At 34.8% G+C, this 26,630-nt stretch overlaps 1 protein-coding gene across 9 annotated transcripts in view; it reads right to left on the reverse strand.

Moving 5' to 3' along the window:
• The window catches only part of Gpr155 (G protein-coupled receptor 155), a 69,532-nt gene that overhangs the window by 16,737 nt on the left and 26,165 nt on the right, over positions 1 to 26,630 (reverse strand). Inside the window, exons 1-12 of one of the 9 annotated variants that reach the window (XM_048812512.1) lie at positions 26,223 to 26,608; positions 24,744 to 24,792; positions 24,397 to 24,473; positions 22,087 to 22,583; positions 13,997 to 14,396; positions 12,115 to 12,280; positions 11,092 to 11,247; positions 9,264 to 9,347; positions 8,525 to 8,642; positions 4,806 to 4,890; positions 4,620 to 4,710; positions 3,435 to 3,645 (exon numbers count right to left, since the gene is read on the reverse strand). In XM_048812512.1, the coding sequence (XP_048668469.1) occupies positions 3,435 to 3,645; positions 4,620 to 4,710; positions 4,806 to 4,890; positions 8,525 to 8,642; positions 9,264 to 9,347; positions 11,092 to 11,247; positions 12,115 to 12,280; positions 13,997 to 14,396; positions 22,087 to 22,552 (1,777 nt within the window). In that variant the 5' untranslated portion in view covers positions 22,553 to 22,583; positions 24,397 to 24,473; positions 24,744 to 24,792; positions 26,223 to 26,608. Of the gene's footprint in view, positions 1 to 3,434; positions 3,646 to 4,619; positions 4,711 to 4,805; positions 4,891 to 8,524; positions 8,643 to 9,263; positions 9,348 to 11,091; positions 11,248 to 12,114; positions 12,281 to 13,996; positions 14,397 to 22,086; positions 22,584 to 24,396; positions 24,474 to 24,743; positions 24,793 to 26,222 lie in introns of all 9 variants that reach the window. The other 8 variants (XM_015479332.2, XM_015479333.2, XM_048812511.1 and 5 more) reach the window with 8 other exon arrangements.

Here is a 26,630-nt window from a genome sequence, read left to right on the forward strand (position 1 = left end):
TATATATATATATATATATATATATAAAGAAGGTATAATAGAAAAGAGGTATAATAAAATGAATGCCATTTTGGGGAAAAGCATGGAAAGCTCAGTAGTGGAGAGAGGGGAAAGCTGAAGAGGAGATGGGGCAGAACTAGGCTGGAGCAGGGCATGGCTGGATTGTGGAAGATCTTGAGCACCATGTACAGGAGTGTGAACCTTGTCCAACTGCAGGGTCCTCCTAGACCTGCATCAGGAGTCTATGTGACCAGAGCTCTGTGAGGAAGATTTTGCCAATTCATATAAAACAGACTGGAGCAGGGAGTGATGGGAGACAGGCAGCCCAGTTTGGAAGGAATTACAAGAATCTAGCAGAGAGACTGGAGGCCACAGTGGGGAATAAAGGTCAGGTGTAGATGAAGGACCCTGTGGAGGGAGAACTGCCTGTTCTGAATGGCTAAACTGCCTGAGAAGGAAACAGAAGAGATGTACCTGGAAGGCCTGAAGAATGATCACACATTCACTAAAACCAGATTTCTGGAAGTTATACTCAGGTCCTCCATTAGCCCTCACCAGTCCAGTTGATTGCAAGTCCATCAGTACAGCTTCTGAGTCTGACTTATCCGGTCCATCCCACACCTATTGCCCTCTGCCCTGTATCAGGCCTAGCCTATTGCAAAAACTACTAATAGGACCCTTTACTTGTAGGACAAAACCTTCATATTTTCCGATGACACAGAATGCCCTCTGTATCTGCTTACTTTTCCAACTTTCTTTGAACTCTTCCCCATATGTACCCTGAGTTCAAGCTTTACTGAATTTCTTACAGTTATCTAAGAAGAAAAATTGTTATCTCATATTTCATTACCTTTGCAGAAGTTGTGGAACATTATGAATTGTATGATTCTACATGTAGATAAATAAATAGGAGAAAGAAGAATAAAATTTCTGGGTGATAAATAAACCATAAAATAACTCTGGGGAGTAGAGCCAAGGGCAAGGGAGGGGAAGAGTTTAGCTTCTCTTTTAATTGTCTTTGAATTCCTTTTTAATTGTATTTGAATTGTAATTGTAATTGTATTTGAATTCCTTACTGTATGAATGTCTTTTTTTTTTTTTTGTACTGGGGATTTAACTAGGGACAATTTATCACTGATCTATATCCTAGCCATTTTTATTTTGAGACAGGGTCTCACTAAGTTGTTTAGGGGCTCTCTAGTTTGCTGAGGCTAGTCTTGAACCTTGATGTCTTCCTTTTATAATGAAATGTTATAATAAGCGGGGTGCAATAGTGCATACCTGAAATCTCAGGGACTCTGAAGGTGAGGCAGGAGGATTGCAAGTTTGAGGCTAGCTTCAGCAAATTGGTGAGACTCTGACTCAAAATAAAAAGTAAAAAGGACTGGTGATATAGTTCAGTGGTAAAGCACTCCTGGATTCAATACCTAGTACCAAGAATAACAATAACAGTAATAATCATAATAAAAAATGTTATCAGTACCTGGTCCTATACCTCCAGAGTCTTGGGGTCCCTACACCTGCATGTGGGTGCCCTTGGGATTATTGGCATTCAGGGATGTAGCCACAGTGTTTTCCAACAGGAGAAATGAAAGTGCCTGAACCCTGCTCAGAGGGTTTTGTACAGAGGTGTGATATTGGAGAACTATAGGAAACTGTTTTTCCTGGATAAGGATGTCTTGTCTTCAGAAAACAGGATCTGCCCTGTATCTTTGTATTTTTTCTTGTGTGCCTCTTGGGAGGCTCTTCATCAAGCCATATTAATTCAAAATGGAAAAGTTTCATATTATTGGATATTTTGATAATTTTGTTGCATTACTCTCTTTGTTTCAATACAATTGAGTTGATTTGCCATAGTTTGTCATATAAAATATCTTAGTTTTTCTGGAGTACACTTAAAATTCTGTAAAAAAATTAATAAAATGTTATAATAATAGCTATTACATACTCATACTTACTATTTGCTGGACTTTATACATGTTCACTCATTTTATACAGTAACATTCTTTTTCTTTCTTTCTTTTTTTTTTTTGATATTGGGGATTGAACGCAGAGGCACTTAACCACTGTGCCACTTCCCTAGCCCTTTTTTACATTTTATTTAGACACAGGGTCTCACTGAATTGCTTAGGGCCTTCCTAAATTGCTGAGGCCGGCTTTGAACTCGGGATCCTCCTGCCTCAGCCTCCCAAGCCACTAGGATTACAGGTCACCACTGCACCTGGCTCCAATCACATTCTTACAGGTAGGTGTTACTAGATAAGGAAAGTGAAACACTGGGAACTTGCCCAAGATCAGACAGTAGTAAATCATGAAGTCAGGCTTTGAACACAGGCAACATGGCTCCAGGGTAAGTTTTTAACCACTCTTTTATATACTTCCAGTTTGGAACGGGTGAGGAAGGAATAAAGGAAATTTACATGGCGAGATTTGTGCGCAGCATTTTAAATGCAACATTCCTAGCACTAACACAGTTCATGACAAAGTGCTGTGCAATGAAACTTTCTCATTTCTTCCTTTTGAAGATGAATAAATTATCTTCTATCTCTGTTGTCACTCTTTCTTCTTATACTTTACTCATCTTTCTACTCCACAAGCTATCTAAACAAAATATTGTAAACCATCATTTATTCTTCTGAGCACAATGTCCATTATCTGTGAACTTTCCACATGCATCAGTGCATCCAAAATGCATACACTATTGCTGATTTCCCTTCATGAATTGAAACAAATCCTGTAACAATTGTTGACTCTTACTAACACATATACTAGTTAGGATCATATTTTTACTTATACCAAGAATGGGCAAACATCTTCCATAAAGGGTTAGATAATATTTTAGGCTTTACAAGCCAGTCTCTGTTGCAGTGACTCAACTCTGCTATTACAGCATGAAAGCAGCCATAGATAATGCGTAAATCAATAAGCATGGCTGTTTTAATAAAATTACAGACATGAAATTTAGGTTTCATATAATTTCCAGTAGTCACAAAATATTTACTAATTTTTCTTCAACCTTTTAAAAGTGTAAAAATAATTTTTATATGGTGGGTGTGATTTGGTCTGTGCTCTAGTTTGCAGATGCCTAATTTCTACTATCAACCCAGCCTCTTAGTAGGCCTCCTTTAGCTCACTTTGTTGATAAAATGTTGTTAAATTAACATATATATGTGTGTAGATTTCTAGGAAGAATATTCCTTTCCATTGTGACTTCTTTCTAAACTTTCTAAGCTCTCAGGTCTCAGGAAGTCCTACATTTTTAACAAAAGATTGTCCTCACAAACATACTTTCAGAAATAATTTGTAAACTCTTCCTATTATTGACTGTGATTCAGGTTCTTAATTTGGCAAATACCTATGATTTTCAGAATAGTTCAGGGAACCTCTCTTAAGCAAAATAATTAGGATGTATGCTATAAAGGCATGTAACATACTTGTTTCTGGTATTGAACTTGTAAAAAGTTCTGGTTCATTTGTTGGTGCTGGACTCTCATCAAAAGCAGTGTTTCCAGGCTCCACTGCTTTGTGGCTCTGAGACTGACCGAAACCTTCATAGTGTCCTGCTTGGGTGGTGCGGTTCATGCACATGAGTGATATACCAGCTATTAGAATGCTGCAGAACAGGGTGACTGCTGTGGTGATCATCTGACGATGTTAAAAAGAAAAAAAAAGACATTAGGCCACTTTTTACAATCCCATCTGATAATCTTAGCAGAATGCATTAAGAGCATTTTTTGATGGAAAGTACATCTGCACAGTTGTAAATACTCTAGAACAGTGGTTCTTAAGAATGGGTAACAGCAAATAAGGAATGTACTTGAAGAGAAATCAGAGTCTGTTTATAATCATGTAAGTGTTCTAGATGCTTTGTTGTACAGCAGCTGATTAACATAGCCACTGGTTTCTTTTACAAGTAATTGGAATAATTTGTTATAACTTTAATTTTGAATTTTTGCTTATGTAGTTCAAGTATACTTCAGTTGAGAAATTTTATGATAATGATAGTAAAAATGAATAAATACAGCTAATACTTATGAGCAGTAACTATATGCCAGCACTAGTCAAAGTCCTTTACATGTCTTATTTATTCTCATAAAAACTCAAATTCAAAATTACAGAACAGGAAAAAAAAAGGATAACAAATGAAAATCTTCAGGGAGGTTTTTAAAAACACATTCTTGGGGCCTTCCTGAAGAATTCAGCAGGCTCATAAGCCTCCTACTCTATAGTTGTTCAAGTACACTTTTTCCCAGACACATTGTTTTCTGAAATTTATATTTTTGATAGGATTAAGAATCAAGAGTTTGACATTTACTATTACTGCTAGCTTGTTAAATGGCTTTAAATTAATCACTCTTTTCTCCAGTAAAGAAAACATAATTCATAAGAGTTTTTAAGAAGAATCAATTAAGCTTAAGCATTCTTCAGCTAAATACAGACTTAGCATGCAAAACGTTCATCATTTTGAGGTGTGACAAGGTGATATAGGATCACCAGTATAAACTGCAATAAATTAGAATAGATTTTTAAAGTTAATTTCAATGTAAGTATAATTAGGTACATTAATAAACTAAAATGAGATGTTCTCAAGAACAGAACTGCCAATAAACTCTTCCCACCTGCTCTTTTCCATAAAAGAAGGCTGAGTCAATGCTATCTCCATTGTGTTTTCCAGTTATCAAAAGAACACCAACAAGGAGAGCAGGAATTCTATAATAACAAGGGTAATTGAGAGAGAAAGAGAGAGAATGAATAGTAACTGTGCATATGGAAACATGTAAGCAAACAAAAAACTACCAACTTACCCCCAACCAGATATTATGATGATTCCGACAGGAATTTGTACACTTTCTCGTTTTTTCAAAAGAAACAAAGAAATTGCTAGAAGGCCTAAGAACAAGAAATAAAGATAGAAAGAGAGATCATTATTCTTGATGTTTCCCTAATTTAAAAATTATTTGAGGGCTGGGGATGTGGCTCAGTGACAGAACACTTGCACATGTGAGGCACCGGGTTCAATCCTCAGCACCACATAAAAATAAATAAATAAAATAAAAGTGCAGTGTCCATCTACAACTAAAAATGAATAATAAAAATCATTTGAATTCTATCCTGTATCGTTTCTTTACTCAAATCTTGTTTTATCCAGCAGGATTTTTTTCCCCCAAAAGCCCTGATCATTTTATTCTTTGGACGTATGTGATTGGAATCTAAATATGATTGAAAGAAAATTAGCTGTATAGAAAACATACTCTGTCAGTGGTAAGAACTATAAGCAATTCTTATACAAGTTATGCTTCACATTAAGTGTGCTGATGGAGCTTAATACAAACATGGTGTGACCTTAATACAAACACGGATGTTTTCAAGTTCTTAGACTTTCCTTATACCTTATACCCAATCATTTATACAAGTTACATCTTTCTTAATAAATTCTACAGAGCTATAAGAATCTTAGGACTTTAGGGCTAGAAGAGACCTCTGTTTCAAATTAACACCTTCATTTTTTAGACATGGAAACAAAGGTTTGCCCAAGTCAGACAGCCAGCAGAGGGCAGAGCCAGTCTAGAAACTAAGCCTTTTGACATAAGGTAAGTTCTTCAATTCCCTGTTTCTCAAACTCAGATCTGTAGGTCTCCCTGGGGTTGCTATCATATATGCTTCAGGATCTGAGGGAAAAAAATCTGTTAGAAATTTTAAGTCCTGGGCTGGGATTGTAGCTCAGTGGTTAAGCACTTGCCTCACATGTGTGGGGCACTGGGTTCAATCCTCAGCACCATATAAAAATAAATAAAATAAAGGTATTGTGTCTATAACTTAAAAAAAAAAAGAAATTTTAAGTCTTTTGGCTTATTTTCAGTGATAATCATCTGTATGCCCTCCTTATAATCAAGTATAGTCTCATGACTTCAGAGCTTGTATTTGGTTTTATATTAAGTTTGTAACAAGTTAGCTGGGTGTAATGGCATACACCTGTAATCCCAGCAGCTTTGGAGGCTGAGGCAGGAGGATCACAAGTTCAATACTAGGCTTAGCAACTTAGTAAGGCCCTGACTGAGACTCTGTCTGGAAATTTAAAAAAATAATAATTTATAAAAGGGCTAGAGATGTGGCTCAGTGGTTAAGTGCCCCAGAGTTCAATCCCTGGTTAGTACCTCTCACCGCCCCGCGTCCCCCCCCCCCCCCCCCCCCCGCCCTGCCTTCCCAAAAAGTTTGCAACAGCTGAAAGCCAAATGATATCACAATACCCAGTCCAAATGAAGGTTCTGAGGTAATTTGAGGAAAGAAAAGTAGTAAGATAACCAGGTCATGACCTAATAAATTCAAGCCAAATTAAAATACCAGGGAATTGAGTTCCATTTTACATTACAAGTTATTAATTACATTAGTAACACAAGTTCCTTTGTTATGTTATTTAATTTGTTAATAAAGATTACTGGGTTTGTAGTTTTGCTTGACTCTAATCTATGAATTTGCTGTGCTTTTATAGTTGTATACAAAGAATTCATACCTAGATTTGAAATTATACAGATTAAATAACACTGCTAGAATGAATATTTATCCACCTCAAGGTCTTTGAGAATTTTTTTTTTCTTACCACTACTCCCTCATCAATATATCTATATACTCTCTAGTTTTAGGTTTTCAAAGTGCCAAGGAAACAAGTAATTCATCATTGAAAGGTGCTAACTGTGTTACTGTGTAAGAGCACTCCTTAAGATTCTGTTTATCGTTTCTGCCTTATGAAAGGAAGCATATACAATAAGGCAGAATCTAGTCCTGCTTCTCACTGAGGGAGCTGTGAGATCTCATGCCTGAAATCAGTTGAACTCTCTGGGCCTGTTTTCCTAATTTGCAAAATGAAGGGTTTAAACTAAAGCAGCAGGAAGATGGAGATTTTTTGACTAGCTATGCATTTAATGAGCATTTGAAAGATTGTAATTAGCATATGAAATCTGGGATTTCATTGACATAAAGCTCAATTGATTGAACTAAAAAAAATGAGTCGACTTTAAGAAGAAAAAAAGTGGTATGTAGACAGGGCAAAAATTGTGAGAATGGTATGCAAATGAATAAAATTGAAAATAACCGAACAGTAGATTTAAAAATATACTTTGGGGGGGTTGGGGTTATGGGTCAGCGGTAGAGTGCTCACCTAGTACATGTGAGGTGCTGGGTTCGATCCTTAGCACCACATAAAATAAAGGTATTGTGTCCAACTACAACTAAAAAAATATATAGTAAAATATATACTTTGGGATTTAAAATTCTGTAATATCATAATAATCTGAAGGTTAAAGGGCACCTCTTCAGGGTCAGGGAATTCAGAATAATTTCTTGGGATAAATTTTAACATGCATACTTGAAGAAGGTTTCAGAGAGAATTGGGAATTTTTTAATATATTGATTTATTTGCTGTTCTTATTCTCATCCTAAATTTTACCTGAATAAACCTAGGTATTAGAGATCAGGTTGATGCTTCTATATTTGTAAGTATAGTTGATAGGCTCTTTTAATTTGACATTTCATGAAAACTCATGCAAGGTGTACTTCTCTTTAAGAAGTACAAACTATCTTCTGTTTGTACTGAACTTTTCATTCTACAATTCCTCACCTCATTGTTGCTTCACTTCAAAAGACTGTTAACTTGGATGGGACCTGCTTTTGATCCTGAAGGCATGAAACCAAAGGTCTGTCCTTGGAAGCCTCTTTCTGACACTTTCTTCTTAACCATTATGCAATTTCCTTTTATGTACAATTTTACAGGTTCAAATTTGTGGTATTAATACAAAATAGCCAGACAGAACTTTTAATACACAACCAAAATGCTGGCATCCAAATAAATGTTCTACTTAAGAATAGCAATGTGCTTAAACACTTTAAATACCCTTCTGGAGCCAGTTGAAATGAGAAACAGTCTTATTGACTCATATTTCCACATCCTTTTATTCTCCTACTTTTCTTTTTCTTCTATTTAATAATTAATATAGGTCCATTTATTGAGCACTTAGCACCCAGCAGACATAAATATCCATACTTTGTTTCATCCTCAAAATAATTGTAAAATACTATAACCCAGATTTACAGGTGAAGAAACTAAGACTCCAAAAGGCAATTAATTTGCATAAATCAGAGCCACAATTTTGCAGGTCAGTGGGATTCTAGTAGTAAGCTCTGAGATACACACACCTGTGTTCTTTCTCTACTTTCTCCACCTGCCTTCAGCACCTGCCCCTTGGTGTCTCCAAAGGGGAGCTGTGCTGATAGTGGCCTAGATAGAGCCAAAGACTCCAAGAAAAAGGGTCATGCTATTGGAAAAGGCTCTGAGCCCAGGGAGAAATAGAGTACATTAGGAAACAGAAACCAGCTTTGTAGACTGCTCATATTAGTGGGCATATCTGCTTGAATGAACGCCCTGATCCTGTCCTACCAGACTTCAAGTAGATCACTAGAAGCTGAGGTCTTCTAAACATGGGGGAAGGGGAAGCACACCTCAATATCCATCCATTCATGATCAACTTACCTGTCCATAGGTAGGTGCTATACAGGGAGCTGTACAATAGAACAAACACCAAAATTTGTCCAACAAAATTTTTTTCTTTAACGAAATTCCATATCATCATTCCAGCACAGACAATAGACTAAAGAAAGAATTATTAAAAGACTTTGTAAATAGCTAAGCAAATCATATGATTCAACATTATTATAGAAAATAGCTATTGAATCAACTATATTTGTATAAGTTTCATTCACAGAAAATTATTCATTGTAAATTATTTCTGACCAATTATCAACTAGTTATATGAAAAGTTCAAGCTTTGTAATAAAAACTTCTGTATACAGAGCCTTTAACAATGTACATGTTTAACTGAAACTGATAATGAACATATTCTAAATACTAACCTTAAATTTAGTAATGATTTATATAGAAAATGCTAAATTTCTTTCCATTATGATTTGTGACATGCAAAGATCTAACCAGAAAAACAAGATTGTGAGAGTTCAGATTTTAATGATTCAACTGATTCTATTAATAACCCAAAGTTATTATCAAATGCCATTATTAGCCTCAATAATAGGCCTCAAGTTCAAGGCCTATTGCAATATTTAATATATTAGGCATAAACTAATTATGATCAAATTTTAATTGATCATATTTAATAGTATTTCTGACTTCATAACTGGAAAAACCTAACATAGTAATTTTCTCAGGAGCAGTAGAATAGCCCTGAAAAATTCTAAATATCTATAGATATACTAACCTGAGCAATGAGTAAATTGGTTGTAAGCATATGAGGAAGCTGCTTATATTTTTTACTCAAGAGAAGAATAGCCAGAGACCAGATCTTGAAGACAAAAGTTTCAAAAGTTATTCATGTTTCTAAATATTTAAAATTACTTTTTAAATAACATTGATTAACTCTTTTTTTGGTGGCATTGGGGATCAAACCCAGGGCCTCATGCATGGTAGGCAAGTGTTACACTGAGCTACATCACCAGCCCTGTGATGATTATCTTTAAAGAATCCTCTTATCAAGGCACAGTGGCACATACCTGTAATCCCAGCAACTAGTTATATGAGGCTGAGGCAGGAGGATTGCATATTCAAAGCCAGCCTCAGCAACTTTGCGAGGCCCTAAGCAACTTAGTGAGACCCTGTCTCAAAACAAAAAAGGGCTGGGGATGTAAGTCACTGGTAGTGCCCCTGGATTCAAGCCCTGGTACAAAACAAACAAACAAACAAAAACTTCTTTATCTTAGTTCAGAAAGAAATTCCAATGTTATTTACTTTACCTAGTACCAAAAAGAGTATTAAGGTAAATAACTACATCCAAAATAAAATGAAAAGCATGGGAATCTCCCATAGTAATTAACCATCTTAAAATTACATGATCTTTAAAAACTAATGCCTTGACTAGAGCTATGTTCTAACTATGCCTATCTTCCATGGCTGAGAGGGGACACTGGGTCACAGCTAATTATTTAGGAAAGAAGTTTTAGTGGAGAAATAATAATAATAATAATAATAATAATAATAATAATAATAATATAAGATCCCAAGTTTTCCCTTTTTTATTTCTACCATACTGGCTGATAAGGTAGCTAAATTCAAAATTCTAAGCTGTCTTTCTTTAAACAGACTATCTATACTGAGAATTATCATCTTGCATTTTTCATATTTAAAAGGATTAGGTTTCTTTTCTTTGTTGTTCTAGGGATTGACCCAGAGCCTTATACATGCTAACTACATGCTCTACCACTGGGCTATGCCCTGAGTCCCAGGTCTGGGTTTCTATTCTATCCACATAGTGGCCAAGTAAGTAGGCTAGTCAATTTCCTTCTTTTTCCCATCATTGCCAACAGATTTTATATCACCGTTCTCTTTTCAATGGGCATAGATTTTACCATATGTGACATGTTGAATTTATTAAAAACTACGTTAGCCATACACTTATTTGTTGCCAATATACATATTCATCCCCACCCCACCCCCTTTATCATTCAAAATATTGCTTGAATTTAAGAGGCAAGTTGATCTACAAGATATTGTAGTTGTCAAATGCTTAATTATTTAATTTGAACTAGATATATCCAATTTGAATAGTAATCTAAATTGTCATTAACAAAATGGGCAACTGAACAGGGCCCCAAACATCTCTTCTGACCTCATGATTCTACAACAGCTAGTATTTTATGGTAAGTCATCATTCACAGCATGTTTATCACATTTATTATCTCATTTATTCCTTAAACGACCCATGGAGATATGTGAAATTATTATCTTTCTTTTATAGCTGAGAAAACTAAAGCTTAGAGAGATTAAGTTAACTTTCCAGGGATACACAGCTAATTTGTGATAGGGTCAGGAGTCAAATCCAGGTCTGACTAAATCTCACACCTTGTCTACTCTATAACTCTCCCAAATGAAAAGACAAAACTCATTTAATTGAAAGGTTGATATTCCATTTTATGGGCAGGCTTTAACTTTATTTCCTAAGAAACTAATTTTTAAATCTTTTCTTCTATTACTAAGCTATTTTCAAACTTGTTCTATGGTTTCCATTCAATTTTACACTGAAACATACTTACCAAGGAGACCAGGCTGATAATACTTATATCGAAACTAACATTCTGTATGGCATATGCCAATGGCTTAGGGTCCATAGTGGGAAAGGTCAATAACCAGGCAGAAACATACATAATTGGAGCTGACACAAATGTGCTTATTACCATCCCTGAGGTTATCTGTAAAAAAATAGATCAAATTGAGGAGTCATGATCTCATTCAATTACTTTAAACTTTAAATACCCACAACACACTAAAGGTTTCTGAAATAAAAATAAATCAGTAAAAAGACATTATAGAATCCAGCATATTGTCTAATAACATATTTCACCTTTCTGAAAGTCTTTAAAAGAAACCATAGGTAAGTTCCCTTGGTCCCTCTTCTAATCTAGGTTAAATCAATATTTATATCACAAGTACTAGAGATTCCATTGTTATTTTTAGGTTCTAAAAGTGATCCTTTTAATGATATAATTAAACTTATGAATAGTTTCCTTACATACTATTTCATAAAATATAGGACAAAAAAAAAGCAATTTGCAAAGAGAAAAATAACCACACACACATTCTTCAGATTATATAGAATTGACCTTCAGTAAATAATTCAGTTCTTTCATATTTCAAAATCTTTGATGCTGTAGACACAATACACGTAGACACTGATAATTTGATGTTAATTGATTTTAGATATTTACTGCTATAGGTTATGTGGTATTTTGTATCTGGTGATAAATTATCATGAATAAAATATATATTTTTGCTCAAAATTTCCAAAGCTACCCTTCTTTAAATAACTTTCAGGCTTAAGTATAAGTATGGAAACAGAATACTTGAAACTAAAAAAGAATAGTAAGAAAGCAAGGATGACTAAAGACCCTGGATTAAATAACTATTGTTACATAATGTTACACAATACCTCCTTATTTACAGTGAGGTAGCTTAGAGATATCAAATTATCATAGAAAGAATGTTGCTTTCTGGGTTTCAAAATGTCATTTTTCTATTACCACAAACACAATCAAACTTAGAAAGTAGTATATACATACAATCTCTACTTCCATGTTGAACTGTGTAGCAAAGATAGCTACTCCTGGTGCTACAGGGAAGACACCATACAAAAATGCATAATTTGATAAACTTGTGTGATTCACTACACTGTCACCCTCGTCCAAGAGTTCCACCATTTCTCTGCACAGAAGTGGCAGCACCAAGCTGAAGAAAGAAGAAATGCATAATTTACTTGGTATCAAGGCATGCTTATCCCTCAATAGTAGATTGCGCTAGTGAACTGGCATTAGGTTATTTTTCTGTTCTTTCCCAGAGTTGTATCTATTTGAATATATTCTATGTATGCCTACTTATGAACATTTTATTGAAAGAATTAAGAATTCAGATTGGAACCATTTCAAGAGTTACAACATTCTGGAAATACTTCAAACATTGGGATGAGGGGAAAATATTATTTCTATACCAAAAATATTGGTAAAAGCTGCAATTATAGCTATCTTCCTTACTCTATTGGTTCACTGAAATATTAGAAGGAAAAAAAACCTGATCATTTTGGGGATGAACTTCTTTTAAGAAAATAACTAAAAAAACAAAATATTAAGAAAATAACTAAATTACTTTTTGGAAAATAAGATGAATTTTATTAAATGATTGGGAGTTTAAATGGTAATAACACTGCTTGATTAAATTCTAAAACCAGTAGAAAAAATGCGTATCTTACAATTAATTCTTTGTGTGTGTGTGTGTGTGTGTGTGTGTGTGTATTATGTACGTTCAGCAAAAGGAACTCAAACAACTGAAGTAGAGCAGAAAAATTAATGAAACACAGATCTGGTGAAGAATAAATTATTAAACAAATTCTTTTAAGATTTCATTGAAGAGCATAAAACCAGCGACTAAAATAATGGGGTTCTCCTTTAAGAAAACAGCAAGACCGAGGTTGATAACATTGTCATAGCAGCACCCAGAGAGAAGCTCCAGGATGAAATAAAGGACTACTCATTTAATTTTTTTAATTGGAAAAAAATATATATACTTAATAAGAATTTAACTAGAAAAAATTTTAATTGGACTAATTAAATTCTACTTTTAAGTTGAAGTTGATAATACTGTTATCATTAGAACAATATTTATTACTGTGACAATTCTATTTAATACTTTGTTTCTGAGGAGCATAACAGCACTGTAAATGATTTTCAGAACTTTTCTTTACTTTGCAAATATAAATACATATCTTATTGCACCACTCTCATGAACTTAACTGCCTATACAAGAGCTGAGTCCCATAGTTAAGTATGCCTCAAGTACTCTGAGTTAATATTGTAGTCAAATTATGTCACCTGCACCATGAAGTGTGACTCCATGGTTAATGATACACATAAATTGAAAACTAATTAAGAAGCTAAGAAGAACTTTTTATTTGACAGGTTAGGATCAGATATCCAATAATATTCATCAACATCTCTATTTAGAAAGTTCATTCAAACTCGGAATTACAGAATATTTTCCCAAATTCATGAAAAAAATTTGTTAAAAATTATTGTTCTTACATAACTAGGATGCCTCTTCCTTTAGGATTTTAATAGATTCAGAAATCCTGCAAAATTTCTTGAAAAATAAGATCTAACTAGGACATTAAGAGATAATTAACAAACTATATAAAAGTAGGATAAAAAAAAGCTAAAGGGAAACAGTTATTAATATCTGACAGTAAAATGCAAAGAATAGCCTACATGGAATAAGTAAATGAAAGACCATTTTTCAAAATACACCAATATTCCATTCTCCTTTAAATCATAACTATTCTATAAGGAAGGATTAATAGTCAAAGGAAAAAAATAATTTCAGACACATCCCAATGAATTAGTTAAACAAGGTTTTTACAAAGTATAATTCCCAAGTTAAATAAGTGAAACTTACAGTTTAGCTGTGATGAGAAGAATTAGTACAACAAATGCTGACTTCTTCAGTCTCCTTATTTTTCCTACCATTGTAAGACCAAGATAAAATAGGGCTGCTCCAGAAAAAGAATTTGCAAGTCCATCAAGAAAATTTTCCATATATACAGGCACCTTTTTATCAAGAATAAAATTGAAGGCAATGCCAATGAAGACCATAAATACTATTGGGTTCTGTAATACACGCAGGAATCCAAGTCCCACAATTTTTACTTTGTTTTGAGAAGCATTTTGAGAATCTTTCCACTTCTGGATTTCACAGAAGATAAACCCAATTGGGTTTAACATCATAAGAGATATTGGTGCCACCAAATAAATGTACTGAAGATATTCTGGGTATGTAGTTTGATATAAAGCTTCAACTGCAAAATAAGAATATTGATCTTAAAATGATTACCACAGAAATATATAAATACGCAAATAACATTTTCTGTGCTTAATTTTAGCATATTGCAAATTTATCTAAAGAGTTCCAAATGACCTCATTAGCCTATTTTTTGAAAAGTCGATTTTAGTAATAAAAAATTACTATACTAAATGTAATCTAGTTTACAAAATGATAACCTAAAAAATCTTTTTAATATTTATTTTTTAGTTGTAGTTGGACATAATACCTTTATTTAATTAATTAATTTATTTTCATGTGGTTCTGAGGATCGAACCCAGGGCCTCGCACATGCTAGGCAAGTGCTCTACCGCTGAGCTACAACCCCAGCCACCTAAAATTATTTTTAGTAAAACATAATTAATTTTTACTATCTAGGATCTAAGATTAGTCTTCAAAAACAAACATAAAAAAGGCAGAACTGTAAAAGTTTTAAAAGAAACAATAAAAATAAAAATCTAGTATCAAACTAAATGTTTAAGTAGTAATAGCAACAAAGTGATTGACTGTATCCCTGGAGAGAGCAGCTTCATTGGAGTCATGAGGCATAAGTCAGATTTCAGAGGACTGAGGAAGGTGTAGAGAAAAGGAACTAAAAATGAGCACTGAAGTAATGGAGTCCACACTGTATAGGAAAAGAAGTAAAGATGGGAGGTGACTGACTGAAAGTAGAGAGGTCAGGGACTGGAGGCCCTTATGAAGCTCAAGAATTAAGTGCAGGTGGAAGTATAGGATTCAGAATAGGTCAGATAGTGAGTTGAGTTTAATATTTTCCAGATCACTAGGTCCAGGAAGTGGCCACAGGAGTTGTTCACTGACAGGGAGTAAAGTTATCATTAGAGATGAGGAGGCCAAGGGATCTAGAGGGCCGAGAATTTGATGGGAAGTTCACAAGGATGCTAAAGTCAAACAAGAGAATAGCAAGACTTAGGACAAAGAAGATGACAGCAAGCAGAACAGTAAAGTCTTCAATGAATGAAGGGGGATGGCTAGAATGAAGTCAGAAGATGAGAGCAATGAGGATGAACAGATTGGACAGATAGCATGAACTTCAAAATAGTTGTCAACAACAGAGTAGGGAGCAATGGATTAGCAGTGGTTCATGGCAGCTAGCCAGGTGAGGATGTCAGTCTCACCTACCTCTGGCTCAGGTGGTATGTAGGCTACGGGGTAATGAGTATCCTCCATTTGAGAGGGAATGAAAGACAATGAATACTTTCAGAGAAAACCTGTGACGACACTAAGCAAGTAGGAACAGAAAGTTGGATCTAACAAACGTTTGGGAGAGTAATGAAGTGGAGTCACATAATTGTATGTTTAATAAATACACATTCAACTATACCTTCTTGGGAAAACAAAATCTTTTTTTCTCATATAGCATGTTCTCAAGTACAAACTAATTATTTCACCTGTTGTTCATTAAAGAACAACAAGGCTCAAGGAAAAAATCTGGCTATGTTAGAGTTATAAGAAATAGAATAAGACAAAGTATGTGTGCTGTGTATTATAGGTAATTTAAGGAATTTTCCCAAGGGTTTGAGTATCCATGATGACATTAGAATCTGACACTATATAAGATGTGTTTCCTTGGAGGGAGGTAAGTGGATTGGATCTGACTTCTAACAGTTTCCTGGAGGAGTTAAGGGTTGGTGGCCTGGTCTGGGATTATCAGGGCAACTTAGAGTCATGGAATAAATAACTTGGTCTGTGGGCACATTTTTGGCAGTAGGTCCCAAATAGAAAAACTGATATAGAATTGAAGTTAAAAAAGATAAAACGTGGACAGGCAGTCACCAAGGAGAGACTCAATCTTGTGGGAAAATGTAAAGATTAGGTTTCTCTGTTTATATTAAGATAAAGTGACACAGGCAGGAAAATATAGTTGTTTACTTACTCAGGATACATAAGTTCAGTTAATGTCATGCGCATGACCCGCTAAAGTTATGTAACTAGATTATATAACCTTTAGAAGTTCACCTTGCTCTCATTAGCCAAAATCATCTTTGTATAAAATTCACCCCCACCCCGCTTTTTTCAGCAAAGCACATAGGAAGTTCTATTATATCTCCAAAATGAAGAAGTTAAAAGATATTTGATTACATAAAGTTTCATAATTTTCACTGAATTCTAAATTATGCTAGCTTTATAACTCTTAGTGGTTTTCTTTCATGTTTCATAAGGTTCATTTTACTTCTAATTAAACATCGTTAAGAGAAAGATACCTGCTCACCACTCAGTTTTTAACTTGAGTGGATATTTTGGAAATGTCTTATGTTTTAAATCTGAGTATAAGAATTTTTCCTAAGCAGGCACACTACAATGCAAAGGTGTTTCCTCTAACAACTTACAGTTGCATGATCTACTCAAAGCCACTTATATTAATGCCCTTTTTCTGAAATTTACTTTCCTGGTACATTAGTAATCCTCATCACATAATAGATTCTGATTGTTTTAGGAACTCAATGCAACTTTGAGCAACCAGTTTTATTACCTAAGGCTGCCCAATCATCAAATAGTATTTTTGCTTTCCTCAGGTTCAGTAACCTGAGGTCAACAAGAAAGGTGAGTATGTGGAAGGATGAGATATTCTGAAAGAAAAGAGAGACTACATTCACATAACTTTTATTTCAGAAGAATATTATTATGATTGTTCTTTATTGTTAGTTATTATAGTTAATCTCTTACTGTGCCTAATTTATAAATTTAATTTTCTTTTAGGTAGGTGTGTGTGTATAGGATTAAAACATTGGTACCCTCAGTTTCAGGCATCCACTAGGGATCCTGGAACATATTCCTGGCAGATAAGAGGAACCACTGTATTTACTTTCTTCTTTGGCAGGATCTTCTTTATTTTCTCTGCTTGATTCTTACCACTGTTACTAGTTAGAAGTCTCAAAATTAGACTACCTAATGTACTTACTAACATACATTATTTTGGATTTTTTCAATTACTCCCTTCATCCATTTTATTTACTGCTAACAAATCATAACAGTCAAAAGTCAACATTATCCTGCAGTTCTCACTGCTCACAAGAACAACTATAGGGCTGGGATTGTGGCTCAGCGTTAGAGTGCTCGCCTAGCACAGATGGGACCCAGGTTCGATCCTCAGCTCCACATAAAAAATAAAATAAAAGCACTGTGTCCATCTACATCTAAAAAATAAATGTTAAAAAAAAGAACAACTATAAAGCCTCTTTTGATTTTTTTTTTTTCTTGTGGTGCTGGGGATTGAACCCAGGGCCTTGTGCATGCGAGGCAAGCACTCTACCAACTGAGCCATATGTGTAATATGAAATGAATTGCATTCTGCCATCATTTATAACAAATTAGAATGAATAAATAATTTAAAAACAAAACCAAAAAAACCTCTTTTGACATAAACATCCCAGTTGCCACAATTAAATTTGGTATTTACCTACCTCAGCCTCCCTAGTCACTGGGGTTACATACAACTGCACCCAGCACCCTCTCTTTCCTGAGTCTTGCCTACTATTTAAGGCCAGTCTCTCATGCTACTTCTTCCACCAAGTCTTCAATTTATAACATCAATCTCTCCTCTGGAATGCTATGGTACTTTGTTCCATATTAGTACTACTTTGGCAAATTCTAAGTTCCTTAAAGGCATCATTTTGTGACCCATAGTCCCTTGCACAGTGCTGAACAAATCTGAAAATACTTGCTGAATGGGATTAACTTCCCATCAATGAATGCTAAAGTTTTCAGACTAGCAAAAATGTATTTTGTAACACACAATAATTTTTTATCTAATCAAAATCAATTAATCCACTTCTTTTTAGATCAGTTTTTCATGTTTTTTGCTTTTATGTGTGTTGGGATGAGTTCTGCAGATTGTACCCAGGGGCACTCTACCACTGACCTACATTCTCCAGCCTATTTTTGAGAGAGGGTCTCATTAAGTTATTGAGGCTAGCCTCAACTTGAAAACCTCCTTAGACTCACACGTAACTGGTGTTATGAACATGTGCCAACATGCCCAGCTGTTTTTTGCTTTTAGAAAATCTATTTTTTAATTGACAAATAAAAATTAAATATAATTATTTGTAGATACTGTTTGTATACATTGGGGAATGGCTAAATGGAGCTAATCACATACTTATCATTTTTGTTATGAAAACACTTATAACCTACTCTTAGCAATTTTAAAAAATATAAGACATTAACTGTAGTCACCATGTTGTACAACGCATCTCTTGAACTTATTCCTCCTAACTGAAATCCTACAAGTGTTTTTTAACTTTTTACATACTATGAATATTTACAAGCTAGTTACAATTGGGGTTTTTAAGCTCAGCTGAACAAGTGTTCAAAGGCAAAAGCAGTATAGTCTAGTGGGAGAGCAAAAATTGTGATTAAATGCTTATTAAATTATTAGAAGAATAGGGTTCAACATGGGAATTTTAGTCTATGTCAGCCATTCACTTGCATAATTATTTAACATTATATCTTTATCTATAAATTGGCATTGCTTTTGTTATCAATCTGAAGATGGTTTTTCAATCTGAAAAGAAATTACATATGTACATGGAAACCTACAATAACTAAAATTAGATTTATAATCATTATATCAACTATTAAGTTATAATTAATTAATGCTTATAAATAAGGCTCTTGGAGGGAGGGAGAAATCCCATTATGAGGACTTATTATATAGCTTTGAAGAACTAAGAGATAAAATTAGCCACCTACTGTGGCTCCTATTTTGATTCCTGCAGGGCTTCAATCTCTAGCAAATAACACAAAGACTCTGACAAGATCATTCTATTATATAATGGCATATAGTTAAATGCTTCATTTCCTTTCTGTTTACAGCTCAAGCACTAGGGCATAATTATGATTAGTCAGGGTACTTATGCTATCAGCATTGTTTGAAGAATAAATTATAGGACTTAACTATGCCCTATTAGTATCTTTTAATGACAGAGGCAGGGAACCATTCTGATTTGCTGAAATCAACATTTCACCTTGGTAGATTCTTGGTTTCTTCTACACTTGGATTTTTAAAGTACTTTTGAAAATAATTGTTCTAAAAAACAGTGGGCTTTTTAAAAAGTCTGTCATAATGCACTATTCTGTCACTTGAGTAAAAAAAAATCACTTTAATGTAATTTTATAGACCATTATAAATGTCATGGTATTCCAAAAAAAAGGAAATGTGACTACCCTTTTTCTTTATTTATTAACTTATCTGCCTTTTCTTTGCTAGCATTTTTCAAATCACCTATAAATTGGACAGATATGGAATAAATGCAGTCTTAAAAAGGACATCTTTTTAGAACTCCCAATTGATGCTCCTCTGTGAACAAGAGAGTGGGAATTCTTGGGAGAGGCTACAGAACAAACAGAAAGGTCTTCTCTCTGGAGAGGCTTCTCCGTTCACCCTGTACAAGGCCAAAAGGCAGATGGACATAGGCAGCAATAATAAACAACCTCACCCAGGAGCAGACACATGCCTATATAGTTCAGTATCACATTTTCCAATCTGAAGGCATATGAGAAAGTTGACTATGTTATTGGGTTTTAGTAAAATTATAGACTACAACCTAATGTTATAAGAGTTCTTATTATTTGGGTGTAAAAAAAATAAAATAAAATACAAAAATTGCAACCCAAAATTGGCATACACATCAAGGAAATTTGGGCAAGCACATGCCCAACATGATTATTACTAGATTCACAAAAATAACATGGGACACAAGAAGAGCAGGATGAGAATGGCTGGTTACATTCTTTATTTAGATATTCTGCCTTGATAAAAAATTTGATTAATTCATCTAATAGATCTTTTTTCATTACTGCTCATTTCATGGAAAATGTAGGAATACCATAGGGACAAAGAATTTTGATTCTGTCTGAAAATAATGTATAACAAGGGCTGGTTGGGTGTTCTGAGATAAACTTGGCATGTTATATAACTATGTGGCACAAGAGAATGCCCAGGACTTAGAATCAGAAAACTTAGGTTTGAATCTCAGTCACCTGTTAGCTGTGTGACCTGGAATAAAACAATCTCTGTAAGCTTATCTCCTTATTTGAAAATGAGGATAATAGTATCTGCTCTATTCAAATGAGATAAGTGTAAGAAACTACTCTGTAAACTACAAAGTTATAAATGTTAGTTTTGTTTAGTTATGGGTTTACTAATCTATGAGATTATATGAAACTTATATACTTCTAATTGATGTCAAAGTAAGATAAATAAGATAAGCAATATTTATTAAATATATAAACCATGGTACTGAGCCACTTCTAAAGTTCTTATATCATAAATATATTGACCAATCTGTTATTAGTTCTGAGGAAATGGTCAAACACATTAACTCCTCGATCTTCTATTTCCAAAAATCTTTTCCTTTAAAATTCAATAACCTTAAAGGAACACCTATTTAGTTTCTTACTATTTATAGCTCAGTTACCTAAGATTCTAGTTTTCCATCTCTTAAGCCCCCTGCTTTACTCATGGTTATTTGATTTCTTTGGTATTTTTAAATTTCGGGTAAGTGAGATGGAGGAAGGTCAAAGGTGGAAAAAGGTATGAAGTATAGTTCACTAGAGTCTCTTTGGTACCAGTGGTGAAATAAGTTGCGGGTGGGAAGAGAGGATGAAATGAATGGATAAGAAACTTAAAAGTTAAGGTAGTTTTCAGTTGTATACTTTAAAATTCCAATCACATTTCTGCTCAGAAGATGTCATCAAATAAGCCTTAACTGACCACCTTGTCTCAAATGGCATCTTCTCATTCCTCTTCCTCTACACTACTTATTTGTTTACAGGGGTATTCCTAGCAGCAGGCACAGTCACGGGCATATAACAGTGCCTTATGAGTGAATGAATGACTATATCCATACAAGTCAGGTCTGCACATTGCGATTCATGATCAAAATACACATAACTTTAATTTTAATATATAAAAAAGAAGCTACTAGGTGTACTTTTTCTTGGTGGCCGAGTGTTCTGAAAAATAGAGTACGTTTCCTTCCAAGATATCCCAACATTTCAAATTGGTTTATTTATTGTTTTTCAGGAAAACATACACATATAGAAACATAAAATTAGGGTGCTTAAAGAGATGGAAAGATAAAAATACCCTTACCATTTCTGTTCTTAAATAATAATTTAACTTCAATGAAAATACTCTGAAATTTTGAAAAAAATAAAAGCTTCAAAATAATTTTTAAAGTAAAACCAAACATATATATAGTAAGAAAAATAAAGAAGGGGAAAAGATCACTCTCAATGAGCATAAATTTCTAATGCTAATACTTAGTAATGACTATTTTTATATAAATGTAAGTTTTCTTTACATAATTTAAATCAGAATCTGAGCCCTTCTGGGAAATTATATTTCTTTCATATGTGATTTTTAAGAAGAAATAGAATACTATTAGAAAGAATATTTACAAAGGTCATGAGGATATGACCATTTATTTTAGGTAGGTGTTTTAAGGATCCTTAAACTCCGATGTTGAGGGAAAATTATAATCCATCCTAATTTATGATATATTTAAGAAAAAATTTGAAAGATGTCTTAAATTCAAGAATAAGAATCTATTACTAACAAATGCTTAGATTTAAAGCTTATATTTGTTACCTCCTTAAACACCTGAATTTTTTAAAAATTGAAAAAACAACAACAAAGAACTTACCTATAGGGTATCCCAATGCAAAGTCATTACTTTGTGTAGCAAAAATAGGGAATAGTCCAGCTTTGCTAAATCGACTATCAGGACTGGCAACCAGTAAGGTTAATACACATACAATGAAAAACACAGAAGCTTTGCCAATTAAGATACTGTATAAGAAAGCCCAATCCACATTGGAAAAGTTAAGTACAACCATGTTTTTGAATAATAAAGCCGGAAGTGCAAATCTGGAGACAAAATTTCCCAGTCCTTTAGCCTGTGTTGATGTTATGACATTGGCCCTTCCTGCTATGTAGCCACAAAGGACTATGCCAAAACATTCTAGTAAGGCTGGAAAAAGCCTTGTTATTGACATTGAAGGTGAATCATTTGTGGAATTGAATCCATGTGTTACTGTGGTAGATGATGTCTCAGATACATTGACGGCAATGGTTGAATTCTCTGTAGGCAAATTAGAAAAGGAATCCATTTTCTCTCACTCTCCAACTCTGGTCAGATCTCTGAAAAGAAAAGAAAATTCAGTGTAACAATACGAAAAATTCTAGCTGAAAGGAAACACTGCAAATTTAGAATTATTTACTTATTAAATGGTTAAATAATTATACATACTTCCTTCAACGATCACCAAGGAAAAATATAATGCAAATAAAGTGGGGGTGGGGAGGATGCTAACATTAACATTTTTAGTCTCAAAGGTAGGTCAGCTCAAACATTTGTATTGCTACTCTACATTCCTATCCAACATATGTTAAATAAGATTTACAAATATTACAGCTGCAGTGATGCCCTGTGGCTCTTCTCTCCAGTGATCCACAACTGAGGTATCTAATATTTAAGAGATGGGATCCACAGAGTCTCTATTGTTGTCCACTTGCATCCAGATTCTCTGGAAATTTCAGAAGTTCTCAGGGGATGACCAAGGAGTCATTCTGAGTCCCTTCCAGACTGTGATCATAATTGAGTACAAGGAAAAAGAATACAGTATAGCATCGCTTATCAACTTTGAACCAATAACTTTAACTTTTCTATGCCTCACTTTATCTGTGAAATGGCAATAACAGTCTATACCTCACAAAAACGTGAGCCTATTCAAGTAAAGTCCTTATGATCACATCTGGTGAATTAAACAAAGCTAAATATAACTTTAGATTGAATATGAGAGCATGAAAGACAAAATTATGAAAAAATGATGGCATTCCATCAACCTACACATACTGACTGGCCCAAGAGTTCCTTTGTACCACAGCGACTTTGCACATGCAAAACCACTCTAAAAACATTCCCTACCTACCTGTCTACCACTATGCACATAATTAACACCTACTGATCCTCCAAACCATATAATTCATTAGCCAAGTCAAGTTTCTTTCAAATGGAATGATTATTCTTACCTTTAACCACTTTTTTCTCATTTTGTAATTATACTATATATTAGAGTGACTATAGAACTTATGTCTGTCTCCCTCACCAGACGTAAGTGTAACAGAAGAAAGAACTAAGCATGTCTTTGTTCACTGTTGTGTCCCTAACATCTAGCATAATATCTGGCACACAAGAAACATTGAAAAAAAGTTCTTGTTTAATGAATCACTAAAACAGTATCTTGTACATAAATAAGCTCCCTAACCTTTCATGGATCAATGTTCTCTTTCAAGCATTCTCTAGTTTGTGGATTTTTTTTCTGATTAATAAAATATTCTATTTTTTTTCACTATAGCAACAGGCCCTAGAACACAAAATGAGCCCTAAAATGTTCTAAAGATGTTCATAAAATGTTAAAGAACACAAATATGTTGTAAAACATTATGAAGATGTTCCAAAAATGCTCAACAAAGAACAAATTCTGGATGTTAATATGACAAAAAATTATCAGATTCTCCTCTTGCTGCCAGGGACACAATGAAGAAAAGGTTTGGATGACTCTGAAGTTAAACAGCTTTTATTAGTAATTTTATTAGTAATTTGAAGTTAATATGATAATTATTGCCAATTTCTAAGTAATTATTCTGGGTTTACCATCGAAAGTGGCCTTATATAAGGCAGAAAGTAAAAAGGCTCATGCTTCCTGAAATTTATAATACCCTGCCTGGTTAAGTTATCAAATATCCTCAGCACATTAAAAAAGACTCAGATGACAGGCCAGAGATCAACAGGTGATATATGGAGATGTGTAAGAGAATTTTCTCTATCCTACCCTTGTATAAACCAAACCACTTTAAAATCTTACATTCAATCTGGATTAGGACAAGTATTTTTCTACCAGGATTAGACAGGAGTGTTTCAATATAAACAAACCTGACAATACTCACGTACTTGAAGTTTACCAAATGAGCATCAAATTATATCCTGGGAAAGTTATTCATTGGTACAAATACCCATACTTGAAGCAGCTGGTAAACAAAGATGTTAAACATTTGGAGCCATTAAGAAATGTGGACTTGGAAAGGCAGTTGTAAAGAAGAAGGTGATAAAATATTCCAGTCTTCTGATGTTTTTCAAAAGTTCTCTTTGTTTGGAGTATTAATAACTCATACTGCTCCACAATCTCTTATTTGGACCACAAAAACATATCAATGTAGTCCAATATTTTTAAAAAAACAATTGTAACTAACAGTAGTTCAGTGAAAACAATCTAACAGATTCTGGACCATAACACTTACCAACACCTTGGGTCAGTGACTCCACCTCCCTGAATTTCAGTTTCCTCAACTGTAAAATGACAGTAAAAACCATCTCAGAGGGATATTGGGTAGATGGGCTATTTTATGCACAGCATATCACAAAGTAGGCCTTTAAGAAATGGTAGCAATTGCTGTTAGAAGCTATAGTCCTAATAAGAATGGTAACAAAGTTAATAAAATGTATTCCTGGTTCTCCAAATGTACTAGGTATTAAAGATCCCCCAACTAAACTAGAGGATAGCATATGTCAGGAAGTTATAAGCTTCTGTTTTATAATCAAATTAAGGGAGGTTGAATTTAATTTGGTTTGATCTTAAATAGCTGCTAACAGTAAAGGGAGCTCTTCATTTTTCTCTGTGATGGTCAAAAAATTGTAGCAATGTTCAGAGTTAACTTTCAATTAATTGAAAATTAAAAGAAAAACTTCGAAAAGTAACTTCTTCCTTCCTATGAGGTTTCTTTTAATGTTTTCCAGTATTATAAAAGCAACACCTGCTGAGGGAAAAGTCAAAACAATCAAAAGGATTTAAAAAGTTTTATCCATCCTAATCTTTATTTATTTATTTTCTTTTAGAGGTGCTAGGGATTGAACCTAGGGTTGCTCCACCACTGAGTTACATCCCAGTCTTTTTTATTTCTTATTTTGAGACAGGGTTTCTCTAAATCGCTGGCCTTAAACTTATAATCTTCCTGCCTCAGCCTGCCAAGTAGCAGGGAGATTACAGGCTCATGCCACCACTCCTGGCTCATCTTAAATCTATTTTAAACGTGAAGAAAATATGCTTCCAAAAGCATATTTTAAAAATGAACAGAAACCATAGCAAGGGAAGTTTTTAAAAATCACATCCAGTCTTTTCATCTATAAAAATAAGGCTTCTTACAGAACAAACAAGTTGACCTGTCACAGTACAAGACGGTTCACCGGACCAGGTACTGGAGAAATTATGTATACAAACTGCGTCTGGCCCCTTCATATTTGACTTAGAAAACATCTGCAAACCACATAAATTGCAAATAATTATTAAGTGAAAACAGTGTGTGTTAACATCAAAGAGAAAGCTGTAAACTCTTAGGCTATTTCTCAAACACGGACATCCTTTATCCCATGGGAAAAGCCCAATACAGTGAGAAACTACTAAAGAATTCTACAATACGAATAGTCATACCATTCATCCACTCCCACCTACTTGCTGGGGACCAAATGTCCTCCCTAGGGAACCCATGGTGGGGAGCGCTGAGCATTGCCGTCTTCCTTTATCTTCAGGGACAGACTTTAGCCTTTCCAGATAAGGAGTGCGGAGAGTCCCTAACTAAATACTGTCCAGAGGGCAGCTGCCACCCAACGCCTTGGGAAAGCAGTGGAAATGGAAAAGACAAATGGGTAAGAAAAAGGTGGTCGCTCAACTTTGCAGGGCATGGAAGTCACAAGGTCATGGTTAACTAAAATGTTCTAGGTACCTGAGCAGATGCTTTCAGGAGGGCAGATACTGTGGCCACCCGCGGTATAAAAGGAAGAGTCGGAGAATGACAGGGTGGATACACGTGCAGTGAGGCGCTGTCCACACTGGGGAATGGTAGTTCTGCCACGGGAGGGAACAAGCCGCCCTTCCTGCGCAAGCCTTCCCAGGTGGTCCGACACGGGCCAAAGGCAGGCGATGAGAGGCAGTGGCGAGCAGACGCAGGCAGCGGGCCGCGGGGCCAGAGCGCGGAGGGAGGGCCGGGCGCTGTCCACCAGCCCAGCCCCGAAGGGCGGGGGCGGGAGCATCGGGTGCCCGCTAGGCAGAGTCAGGGCGAGGCGGGTCCNGGAAATCACCGTCATCTCCCGCCCCCAGCCCTCCTCGGCAGAGTGCGGCCGCACGTTCCGAG

This window comes from Marmota marmota, unplaced genomic scaffold (genome assembly GCF_001458135.2).
Source record: "Marmota marmota marmota unplaced genomic scaffold, marMar, whole genome shotgun sequence".
Lineage (NCBI taxonomy): Eukaryota > Metazoa > Chordata > Mammalia > Rodentia > Sciuridae > Marmota > Marmota marmota.